Raw genomic sequence first — 12,794 nt, forward strand, 5'->3', positions numbered from 1 at the left:
TGTTGATTCTTGGAGATAAACATTCGAAATGTCAGAACTATCATGGGTCGAATTTAGATATCAAATCCTGAGCATAATTCGTTACCGTAAGAAACCCAACAAATGAAAACAACATTACAAGGGTTCGAACACAAAACATCCTACTCTTATATCATATCATATCATCTCATACACGTTTAAGTTAACGAGTTACGGTAAAAACCACCCGACCCCAACACAGCTTTAACCATGCCTGCTACACTCTGTGAGGCAGTCATTAGATAGTGCAGTCAACTTGTAAGCATCTGAGAGGAAGCAAAAGAAGAAGAAGAAGAAGAAGAAGAAGAAGAAGAAGAAGATAGTTCTCAAAGTTCGGTATTTACTTTCCTTTGAATTCTTTTGACAGACAAAAACATGAACTTTTTTGACATTTTGTTGCAACTTGCCTGAGTTCCTGTGGTACTTCACTCAGAAACCCTAAAGAAAGAGAGAGAGAGAGAGAGAGAGAGAGAGAGAGAGACAGAGATAAAAAAAAAAAAAAAGTTGGGTTTTTTTTGTGTTAATTGATGAAGTTGTAAGCCTCACCTCTGCAATTCCCAGCGTTGTAAAAGTGGTCCTAAACTAATACTCAATAGTACTTTTCTATCTTTTTAACACTGCTTCACACCCCAAAATTTGTACTTTGGAGGGACCTTACCTTTTAATCTTTCTTTCTTTTCTTTTCCTTTCATGCTTCCACAGTGTGCAGTGTAGGGCCCATGAAAGGGCTTTCAAGGGCCTTTCAAAACCCACCAAAACATGAACACAAACACCCATAAACCAAAGTACAATGCCTTAATTAGTAATGTTGTTGAAAACCCAGCTCAAAATTATGAGGCTTTTGTTCATAAAAAGTGCCTAAATTTTGGTTACATGTCTCTAGCCTTAGCTTAGCTTTGTTTATGCCTTCAAAAAGGTTGGAATGATTGCTTTAGTATTGGTGGATATTATTGTAGGAGTTGTAATTTAGCTTTAGTAAAAGGGAAAAAGAATCCTTATTTGAGCTGAAAAGGGTTTCCACTCATTTGTTTTTTTTAGCTTTTTCTATAATTGAATGAAGGGTCCTCTCAGCTACATAACCTAAGACAACTCTCCCTCTTTGTTATACACAACCCTATTACTACACAAAATATTAAAATATCATGTGGGTCTTACGTGGATGGAAGATTTGAATCTCTGATCTTTTAATCGAGCATATAAACCTATAGCAATTGAACTAAGTTTAGATTGGGTTGTATACTTGAATTTTTTAACGTTTAGTTTGTATGATTTTATTTGAGTCATTTATACATGTGAGATCCCATGTGGGCTAGAGAGGAGAAGGAAGCGTTTCTTATAAGGGGTGGAAATCTCTCTCTAATAGATGTGTTTTAAAATCGTGAGGCTGGTAACGATACGTAACGGGCTAAAGTAGACAATATTTGCTAGCAGTGAGCTTAGACTATTATAAATGGTATCAGAGCCAGACATCGAGCAGTGTGCTAACGAGGATGTTGGCTCGTAAGTGGGGTAGATTGTGAGATCCCACATCGGTTCGAGAGGAGAATGAAGCATTAAAACAGTGAAGTTGACGGTGATACATAATAGGCCAAAACGGACAATATCTGTTAGCGGTGGGCTTGAGCTGTTACAAATGGTATCAGAGTCAGACAACAAGTACGCTAGGCCTCCAAGAAAGATGGATTGTGAGATGGCACACATCGATTGGAGAGAGGAACAAAATATTTTGTTATAGGGGGGAAACCTCTCTCTAACAGACTAACAGCATTACGTAACGGGCTAAAGTGGACAATGTCGGCTAGTGGTGGGCTTGGGCGGTTACAAATGGGATCAGAGCCAGACACCGAGCAGTGTGCTAGCAAGAACGCTAGCCCCAAAAGGGGTGGATTGTGAGATCCTACATCGGTTGGAGAGGAGAACGAAGCATTCCTTATAAATATATGAAAACCTCTCCCTAACAAATGCGTTTTAAAACCGTGAGGCTAACGACGATATATAACGGCTAAAGCTGACAATATCTGCTAGTAATGGGCTTGAGAAAACCGAAAGAGAAAGGTTCCGAACAGGGAAAGTCGAACCAATTTCATCCATACAACCCCACAACAGTAATAAGCTGCAACCCTGTGATGTGTACTGCCTATCAAATTTAGGTAAAAACTAAAAAAAGGTGGGGAAAATGTATTTATGAGAAGAAGTTGAAAGTGGAATTGGCAGAGCTTCACAGCTGGAGATGTAAACCAGTTATGGGTATAAGATTTATTGTGAAGTTAAAGCAATCTGAAGCTCTATGGATTCTTCAATAATTGAATCTGTTTCCTTTTACATTTTGTGAGCCAATCATTTATTGATCAAACCCTTTGATTCTTCAACTCTTTTCTTCCTTTATTTCTTTTCGAAAATGACATCTTTCTCCTGCCTTCTCTATTATTTTTACAACGCGTCGGTTCGTTTTCCTCTCCAATCGATGTGGGATCTCAGAATCTACCCTCTTAGAAGCCTAACGTCCTTGCTGATACACCGCACGGTGTCTGACTCAATAGCTCAAGTTCACTGCTGACAGATATTGTCCACTTTAACTTGTTACGTATCGTCTACAGCCTCACGATTTTAAAACGAAAGTAGTCTTTTTACTCGAAATTAAAATAAGGAAACATAGACAAGCTATGGAGGCCCAATGGAGTAGGTTTAGCTTATAAACATTAGAACAGTTAAAGCATTTAGTTGATGTTCGTGAGAAGATGTTTTTTTTTTTTTTGTAGTGTGGTCCGAGCTGATGATGAAAAATAATACAACACGATTTCATTAGAGTGAATGTTGTGGGGTTTGTTTTTTGGTTGGCCCTCACACTTCAAATCTAAAAAAAAAAATCTAATTTCAAAGATCTTCCTTATTTGCATTCATGATGATAAATGTTTGAAACCGGCTCTGAATAAGACAGGTCTATTTAGACAAATAGAGAACAATGAGAGATTTATTCCTATTAGATTGGAGACGGGAGATCGAAACTATACTTCCCATCCCGACCTGATCTGCTTCGGTTTATATAGAGGTTAGTTTTATGCACCGAAACTATACTTCCCATCCCGACCTGATCTGCTTCGGTTTATATAGAGGTTAGTTTTATGCACATTTGTTCGAGTAAACATTTTCCTTTTTAAAAAATACTCATAGTCTTTTGAAAGTTGCAATACTAATCTTTCACAAATAGTTTAAAATTACTTTTAAAATATATAAAAAAAAATGTTAGATGGTTCGATAAAAGGTCATCTAAATTGAATTCTTTAAAAATATTTTTCAAATGAATAAAAAATAATATATTTTTAAAATAATGAGTATTATATATATATATATGCATATAACTTAGACCATTTTAGGATGGTCCATTTTGAATTGATAGATCAAGTTAACTTTATACATAAATGATGTTCACTTTACACTTATTGGAGTCATTGACTCATTTAGTGGTCCATATCTACACCCACTTGAAATTACTCCCTATTTTATTTTTTAAGTTTTGCCTTTGATGTTTATGGGTCATAAATACCCGACACAAGCAAGAAGACGTTGAATTTATCAGTTCATCTATTATACCAATAAAAAAAATTACAGTATGAAAAGGTCATGAGACTCACCCTTAACTTGAAAAAGAAGGAAGAGGGGAAAGATAGCATATCGAGGCAAGGTTTGAAATCCTACGAGAAGGGATGCCTTGCGAGCCAGGCGAGATGAAAGTCGACTTAATTATTTTCGTCCCTTTCTTGTGGGGGAGGGGGTGCCCATTGTCTATCTCAATACTCCTATATATACTCTCCCTTTTCCACCATCTTCACTACTTCACCTATTTTCTTCCTTGGTTTCTAGGGAGGGTGTGGCCATCTATCTCAGGTTGTTGATACCAACATCAGACATTTCCATCTCAAAAAGGCCTACAGCTTCCTCGACATTCGCTGCTCGATCCCTATGACGACTAGTTCTCGAAAATCTCAAGCAGAAGCACCAGAGCTCATTTCAGTGAGAATGTGATGGTACCTACTGTAAGCTGAGGTGTTTTTGAAACCAGGAGTTAAATCTGACAGGAATCTCAAAACTGCTGCCAAATGTTGCGTGTCGTTGGTCGCAAAAGCGGCTTGAAGAAACAATGAAGGCCGGACAGTGTCAACCTGCATCACATTTTCGGAAAGTCATTCCAAAACCAATATATAGACTAAATCGCCAACATGAACACTACGGTAGTTGACATATACTTCTTTTCTTAAGACAGAAGGTTCAAATCTCTGTACACACTCCACATTTAAATGGACCAAATCCCACTGCACAAGCATAACGAAGGCTCGGCATTTTTTGAGATATCGAAGAAATTACCTTAAACTTACGAGCATAACGCAATGCTTCAAGGTAATATCCATCCTGCACGAGCAGAGACACATAATCATGATGTAGAGAAAGCTGCCTGAGCATATCTAGACCCAGTTTCCTTGTCTGAAGATTATGGCGACCAGACTCCAGCAATTGCAAAGCAACCTCTTTAGAAGGTTCTAGAATCTGTTAAAAGAAAAAAAATACCTCTAACTAATAGATTCATTTGTGGCACTCTCACTTCTAGGGCCACAATTTCATTAAGGAAGACCATGTAAGAAAAGATTCAATACCTTTTGCTGCACAAATAATCCAATTTCTGTGTATCGTTCATTGCGAGCCAAAATTTGGATAGTCAAAACATAGATGTTTGGGTTTACTTTGATCTTTTCCATATTAATCCTACAAATGGGAGAAAGAGTAGAATAATCATGAAACCAAATGAACATAGCTTATGGTTGACGCAAGAATATAAAGCAGTGATCAAGGCTATATTTCTTGAAACCTATAATTAGAACTTCTCCATGCATAGGCTATATTTCTCTATCACAGCAAGTATCAACAAAGAGTTAAACGAAGAAATGATCAAGCTGCTAGCACTACTTTAAAAAGAATGCAGAATGAAGATAAACTTTTGAACGCACAATCATATCATATTGAACGCGTGTGAGATACTGGCATGCTGCAATCAGAATGCAGCCCATTTAGCTGTTTCTACTAGCGAGTTCAAATCACTTTTAAATTGAAAGAATATAGCATACCGGCGGAGGAACTCGATAATTATGGCCAGCAAGTAAGAAGGATCTCCGACTATCTCTTCCTCAATGGGAGCAAACACAAAGCTGTACATCTCATCAGGTGAGATAGCTGGTGACAAAACCAGAGACCCTTCATCAGATACATCGTCATTCAACCGGTTACATCCTGGTCCAAGATGTTGGTATTGTGAAGATGATGCCTGAATGTCCGTAGAACTTATTGTGCCTCTCCATCTTTCCTGGTCAACTATAGACTGATGGTTTCTTGTCTTTAGTTGATCAACATCAGCATTCCCCTCGGAATCTGAAGACGGAAATATTGAAGTTCTGTGAGGAGCTTCACTTTCCATTCCAGCAGTTGAATCACGGGTATTACCACCAGGTACAGGGCCAGAACCACTAACTTGAGGCACAACTGACTGCGACCTGTCAGTTTTTGATTCTTTGACGCTGGGACCTACTTTGCTTGAGAGGGTATATGATGAGACTAGAACATCTATAGCCTTAGCAACAGTGGCCACCGGCCTGTGCTCCAGAATCATAGTTCTTGTCAAGGTCAAGCACAGCTGTTTAGCCTGAAGATCAGCAGGAATTATTTAATCGATCAAGCAAAGAAATACTAGTTACATGCACCAAAAAAACTTGAGAGCCACAGCATACTGATAGCCAGCACACCATATGAAACCTACGTTAGGAGAAAAAAACAGTAAAGGGAAGGCAGTGTCTGCTCAGGGTATGGGTAGATGAAAGAGAGAAATGGTTTGTGTTAAGTCTTATTCTTAAGAGGGAGTTGCTCAGTTGTGAATATAAGTACTTAACAACCAAATAAATGAGAAGGAAATCATCTTGAAATTATTTGAGGTTTTGGGAGAGCTTTCAGACCTCTTGAATGTCTGAAGTGAGATGTGATACCTTTTTATATTATCAATAAAGGTTACTATTGGTGTTTGTGATATTTACATTATTATCATTTATCAACCAAGAGCATAATTTTTTCATGAGAGATTTTATTCAGTCTGGTGGTTCCTATAAGCCTGTAAATAATCTAGTGAATTGGGACTGATCCTCTCTTCCCACTCAGCTTGGAGGTTTGAGGGAGAAGAACTCGACCCGTTTTTGATAAAGTGGCTATGGAGATATGCTTGAGAGGAAGACCATCTATGAAGGAAAACCATAGAAGCTACCTAACTGTGGTCTAAGGGAGTCCAGCTTGTTACCAAAGGCAACTAATGAATCGGCCAAAGGAAGGCCTCGGGTGGATATTGCTAAAAAGCCCTAAACCCTAAACCCTAAACCCATAAATACCGACTAGAGAGCTGTTTTGATGCTAAAAAGCCCGTTAGGCTGTTCTCTCTTCTATTTGTTTATAGAAGTTTTGAAGTTTCTTATGGGGGAAAAAAGGGAAACAATTCAGAACAAAAAGGAACTCTTGTATTTGAAGTACAAATCCGCAGACCCAATCATGAAATTAAAGCTCTACCTTGCTAACCTCCAATTTCCGTCGCTGCAAGAATTCTAGAAGTGATGACACTTCTGAGCTACTGGAAGCGATTGCCTGCCACAAAAAAAGAACTTCAGTGCCTAAAATTTTTTAGAAAAGGGGAGAAAAAATAAAAAATAAAAAATAATAAAATAAATTCAACCCAACCTCTAAGTCAATATGTATCTTCCACACTAATTTGTTGACGTGATCACAAATCAGGTCAGGGACAAGAAATTTCCAACCATCCCCATAGACAATTGCTTCATCAGGTTGATCAGCTTCTAAACTGGCATTATCTTGCTTACTACTTCGGACATCAATATTGGGTCGAGGAAAACCCCTTAGCAACAAAGGAAGTGGGGCAGATATGGGCGCCCTCGAATCAGCAAAAATGTCATAAAGAATTACTACTTTTGCATCTACTTGATGGACAAGCAACACATTGTCAACCACGCTCACAGCAATCCAGCTCGAGTAGATTGGTAAAGAACCCTGCAGAAAACAGTGACTACAAAGTATAACAAATCCTCGGTCGAAAATTGATGCCAAAGTGGTAACTTAGAAATCTAGAGTAGATATGAAGCCTGATTATTGTACAGCAGAGCTTGATCCCGTTTGAACCACAACACCTAAAGAGAACTAGAACTTGAATTGAAACCTGACAGACATCATAATAAGACTTCTGACAGACTACTGCATGGTAAAGCCTATTCACGGATAAAAAAAATCAATCTACATGCATAATTTTTTTAAACATATACCTGTTGCACAACAGCATCACGATAGAACCGGTAGGTATGAAGTAGCATTGAAATTCTATCCACTTGCAAGCAATATATTCTTCCATAGCTGACAAAGGTTAAGAAGATATGCATATATGAGTTTTAAATTTGATTAGAAATAAAATAAATTTCTCAACAAATGTAAAAAGATAAAAGGAGCAAATTGACAGAGTCCCCTACACAGTGATAATAAAGATGTCCTCTACAGCTAGGACAGGCTTGCTGTTAGCATCAGATTTTGCCATCGCCATCTCAAACTTAGGCAAGCGAACAATCCCTGCTGCTGAAAGCTAAACAAGAAAAAGGCATCCAAGTCAGACAATGAGCATATATTCAAGTTTGGTAATTGAAAATCTAGCATAATTTACATAAAATAGCAACAAGATAAATACAGAATATAACAAAAATTAGAACATGTATATATCAATTATTACATTTAATTTAATCAATATGTAGGCTGTAAGAGAACAGTGATTATAGTAATTACAAACTTGAACACTCTTTGGGGAGTTTATCCTCGTATTCAAAATTTGCACCTGAAATCCATGGAAAGTTTTGCACTGCATCCCAGAAGCCATAAGCACCAATCGACTTTCATGCGTGTAGGCATACCAGCTCACATTCAATTTCTTTGACTCCACCAAATGGAGGGACTTTGAATCAGACTTATAAGCAAACAAATCCAGTCCGCTGCAAGAAAACTTCATCTTAGCCAAAAAAAAAAAATATCTACATGCAAAAATTACTGACAGCACCCTCTAAATCCTCGATAATAAAAAAAAGGAAGAAAGCAGCAAAATAACAAGTGGATCAAATGATACTGCATTTTGAAAGCTATGTCAAACTCCAATCATAATACAAAAATGAATAAAGGGCACTGACATGCCCAAGTTTTTTTTTGTTTGCTAAGCGTAGGGGTAAAGGGGCAAGTAGCGTTGTAACAGCCCAAGCCCACCACCTAGCAGATATTGTCCTCTTTGAGCTTTTCCTTCAAGGACTTCCCCCTCAAGGTTTTTAAAACCCACCACCTAGCAGATATTGTCCTCTTTGAGCTTTTCCTTCAAGGACTTCCCCCTCAAGGTTTTTAAAATGCATCTGCTAGGGAGAGGTTTCCACACCTTTATAAGAAATGCTTCATTCCCCTCTCCAACCATTGTGGGATCTCACAATCCACCCCCCTTGGGGGCCAGCGTCCTCGCTAGCACACTGTCCAGTGTCTAGCTCGATACCATTTGTGACAGCACAAGCCCACCACTAGCAGATATTGTCTTCTTTGGGTTTTTCCTTCAAAGGGTCCCCTCAAGATTTTTAAAATGTGTTTGTTAGGAGAGGTTTCCACATTCTTATAAATAATGTTTCGTTCCCCTTCCAACCGACATGGGATCTCACAAGCGTCCAATGCTACAAAAAAAGACTCCTTGTGTCTAAGACTCCACAGTGAATACCAAATTTGTACAATGCTACAAAAATCAGCAAAAGTAAGGGACTTATCTTCAAAAAACCGTTTTGTTTCGTTCTCTCCGAAGTTTCCAAATCAACACATGAGCATAACCCAAGTTAAAAATAACCATCAACCTCATCCTTAGTAGGATAATTCTCTTAGATTGACAATTCAACCAAGGTATCCTTGAAGTTTTATAATTTTCTACTTTAGCTTTTCAAACCATGAAGGAAAAGTTTTGTTTCTTCGATTAAAAAAATAAAAAAAGAACAAAGGTATCCTAGAGAAACTAGATGTGGCAAGATCAAGAGACTAGGGAAGAACTAAGTTTTTATTTATAATGTTTTTGGAGCCAAAAAAACTATGGACGTCCAACCATTAACCTCCAAAATCAGATCATACAAATTCCTTCATGCCCATTTTGTATGCCCTTTTTAGTTTAACAACCATGGTCTATTTATTAGAAACCTTTAGATACCTCACCTATCCCATTGCCTATTCCTCCAAAAATTGTTCGCTTTCTAACCTTTCCAAAATCTCCCACACAATCACAAAGATAAAGTTTGTCTAATGATATTAGGTTTCCCCTGCAAATTATGTCTTGAAGTGATTCCAATTTTCACTCATAAACTTGTAACGGCCTTAAAATCTGCTCTTACCTGGTTTTCACAAATACTATATTGCACAAGGGACAATCAGTCCAAAAAAATCCCAGAATGCTCTCTGACTCTGGTCTACAACTCTGACTAAAAGTTTCGCCTGTTTCTCTGACTAAAAACTGTATCTCGTGACTTGATCTTTGTATTGCAATAATCTTTAAGTCCAAGGAATATCGAATAGATAAAATCGGCCCTTCCATAACAGCATCAGCAGTATAAGTGACAGCAGGATTAAACGGAACAGTTTTCCATGAGAAGATCTATATGAAAAACAAAAGAAACATTGTCAAAACAGGTTTATAAGCGCCAGATGTACTTTCAGAACAAGTGCATAAAGCAGCTCAAGATCTATTACCTGATCCACGGTTGGGCAGATCAATAACTTATTTCCATCATCAAAAAACAATCCCCCTGGTCCAGGAATGCTACATCTTAAGGGCGGATATTGTATATAAGCATGTGAAAGAGCACTGGATTTGCTTAGACCAGCATTGGGTTGTAATCTCGACGGTCTTCCAGACATTTTATCAAGTCACCTCTTAACCTTGAAGAAAGCTTTTGAAAGTGGAACCAAGCAACTTATGCAACCCAAATTAAGCTTATTCACTCAAACCTCACTAAAAAAGGAAAAAAAAATTAATGACATTAGGAAAGCAGAAAACATGTGCAAATGTTCCAGTAGATCTTTATAAGAAGGTTAATACCACATTTGCTTCAATGTCGTGAATGTAGAAAATTTCTCCGATTGCTATACTCCCAAGGTAAAGCCAAGGACAAAGGAAAATTTCTCCCATCATTTTAATATTTTCTTCAATGAAGCAATGATGCTTATGATTTCCCCCGAAGCTGAATCCAACAACCATTTGATTAGAAATTATGCTTATAGAAACGATGCACAACTATGTTCTTTTATTTATTTATTTTCACTTGTATATAAAACACTCTTGTGATCTTGGCCAAATTATTTCTAGTTTTTAAATTTGACTACGGTTTCAAAAACAATTTTGAAATTAGATTAGAAAACAAATAAAAATATGGTAAATAGCACAATTTTAAAAAACAGAAAACAAAAACCAAAACTCTTACCAATCGGGCGTTACAGTTATTTGATTCCTCATACATATTCCTTTTTTCTTTTTCTTCTTTTTTTTATAAGAAACTTTGTTTCCTCATATTTGTTAAAAAAAGGAATTGAATATTGATAAATACCGTATTTTGCATGCAAGATTTTAGTGCAATAAATTCTTTCAAACACATATCACGTTCAACTTTTGGAACCTTCGCAGCAACACAACCCCCATATTGTTTTGCCTACACAAACAAAAAAATAAATAAATAAATCAAATTTAATTTTAATTTTTTTAATAATAAATAAATAAATAATAAAGCATACATGGGACCTCAATAATAAATGGCCCCTGGTCCATGTTCTCTTACTTTCCTAAATCATCTAAATCACAATTCGAAAAATAAAAATTGTTTTTTTTTTAAGTTGTTAACAGTTCCATAAACACAAAGCCACCAAATAGTATCAACCATATGTTGCAGATATTGGAACTTAAAACTTTCAAGAAGCAAACTACCATGGGTTGGCCAAAGCGATCAGAAGAGTAAAAACTATAAACCCAAGTCCTTTAGAGCTTATGAGCTTGTGGGTTTAAATAGTGATGACCAGTATTTAAGAGATTGTCTCACGAGTCGGTGAAGCTATACATAATCTAACCTGAACATGAGAAAATAACAAACAAAACAAGACTTTCTAGAAGCAGCAAGCATGCAGGTTGAAAACAATCAGATTGCAGTACAACATGTTAGCTACTAATCAACACTTCAAATTCATGAAATGTATTTCCTTAATATAAGAAACAAAGATATTAAATAGGGGAAAAAACACCTTGCCTAACAAGGGGATTAAACAAAAATGCCCCTAACAAAGGGATTGTGTGTCCATCATTCATAAGTCCTTCTGTTCCTGCCCTTTCGAGATAAGGGTCAGTTATTGTGGAGGGGTACTTTCTTTAAAATCCTTTAGGGCGTTTGATTGAACAGAATAACAGGACCTCTAGGAGGTAGAGATATCGAGTGAGGAGGTTTGATCCTACTGAGGCTTGAAATGTCTTTTTGGGCTCCCGTAGTCAAAGAGGTTCGTAACAATGTGCTAGGTTTTATTCTTTTGGATTGGAATCCTTTTTCGTATAGCTAGTCATTGAGCCACCCTTTCTCAGGCTGTTTTTTTTTTTTTGTATGGCTTCTCCTCTTGTTTTCTTTCATATTTCGCAAAGCATGTGGAATTCCTTATTAAAAAAATGGTGTAACTACAAAAGTATGTGCCTAAAGAACTTCAACTAGTGGTTTTACAAAGCATGTCAACTAGGGAAAAGGCATAACCTGGAATTCCATCTTTGAACCCTGTTATGAGTTGCAGTTTTGGTCTCAAATGGAAATCATACATGCCTATACAAATTTCCCAACTTCAATTTCCCTTTTTCTTTTGGGAGGGAGTAAATAAGTGAATCTACCAAGCCCAAAGGCAAAGAGATTATATATATATATATATAAACACACATGGCTATACCAATGTATGTATATATGCATATATAAGCTGTTCAATTAGTGCACACACAATAAAAATTGAAAATAAATAAATAAATAAATGAACCTCCCCAACGAATTTTTGGCAATTGTAGATAAAATAACCAATAGCCAAGACCCCAAATTTTTGCTATTAAACATAGATTCATACTTCTTTCTTATATGAACCAAATGCATCGTCAAAAATAGGTATACCTAGGCTAAGGGGCAAGAAGCCGATCCTCAACCAAGGTTATGATTCTAACAAAAAAAATGGCACTCCAACGACCATATCTCATTGAATTTATAGAATTGCCTATAAAAGAATCACATACCTGAGACGCACAAGTAACTAGAACACGCTTGAGCAAGGAAGCCGTTGCTTTGTCCTTGCGGTCCATAGCACTGTGAAAATTCGTGTACAAATATTATATTCAAGCACATATGATCCATAAAGCTTCGTAGTGTAATCTAACAAAGCATGATTTCTTTAAGCGATAACAACCCACAATTCAAATTGTGCCCTAGAATCTCACTCCTCAGAAATTCAGACGTCTTGGGGATACATTTTAGAAGAAATTGGTGGGAAATTGACACAATAAAACTTCAAAACAAATTAGGAAAAAGGAAAAAAGACAGGAGATTTACCGAATCGGGCAACACCCATACGAAAGAAATCGCAACGAAGCTGGGGATTCTGTGAGGAGAGATTGATAGATAGATAGA

At 37.0% G+C, this 12,794-nt stretch overlaps 1 protein-coding gene across 2 annotated transcripts; it reads right to left on the reverse strand.

Annotated features, from left to right (window-relative positions):
- Positions 1 to 3,578: 3,578 nt before the first annotated feature.
- On the reverse strand, positions 3,579 to 10,343 carry LOC111790855 (C18orf8). Of its 2 annotated transcripts, none has more exons than XM_023671959.2 (12): positions 10,202 to 10,343; positions 9,853 to 10,114; positions 9,498 to 9,757; positions 7,934 to 8,087; positions 7,578 to 7,687; positions 7,377 to 7,464; positions 6,781 to 7,107; positions 6,622 to 6,687; positions 5,136 to 5,707; positions 4,668 to 4,776; positions 4,381 to 4,560; positions 3,579 to 4,178 (listed from the first exon to the last, which is right to left on the reverse strand). In XM_023671959.2, exons 2-12 carry the CDS (start codon positions 10,018 to 10,020, stop codon positions 4,002 to 4,004), a joined length of 2,211 nt encoding a protein of 736 aa, XP_023527727.2. In that variant the 5' UTR covers positions 10,021 to 10,114; positions 10,202 to 10,343; the 3' UTR covers positions 3,579 to 4,001. The 2 variants fall into 2 exon arrangements, with proteins under 2 accessions (XP_023527727.2, XP_023527725.2); XM_023671957.2 differs by having other exon boundaries at positions 6,613 to 6,687.
- Positions 10,344 to 12,794: the final 2,451 nt, after the last annotated feature.

This window comes from Cucurbita pepo, chromosome 3 (genome assembly GCF_057944985.1).
Source record: "Cucurbita pepo subsp. pepo isolate OVF chromosome 3, ASM5794498v1, whole genome shotgun sequence".
Classification (NCBI taxonomy): Eukaryota; Viridiplantae; Streptophyta; class Magnoliopsida; order Cucurbitales; family Cucurbitaceae; genus Cucurbita; species Cucurbita pepo.

What these genes read in the sequence shown, in the direction of transcription:
- LOC111790855 (XM_023671957.2), bottom strand. Translation starts at nt 10,020, where the DNA reads ATGTCTGGAAGACCGTCGAGATTACAACCCAATGCTGGTCTAAGCAAA. An exon ending in AGATACATATTGACTTAGAG is followed by an intron (nt 6,688 to 6,780) that starts GTTGGGTTGAAT and finishes TTTTTGTGGCAG; the next exon opens with GCAATCGCTTCCAGTAGCTC. An exon ending in GGAAATTGGAGGTTAGCAAG is followed by an intron (nt 5,708 to 6,612) that starts GTAGAGCTTTAA and finishes GCTGATCTTCAG; the next exon opens with GCTAAACAGCTGTGCTTGAC.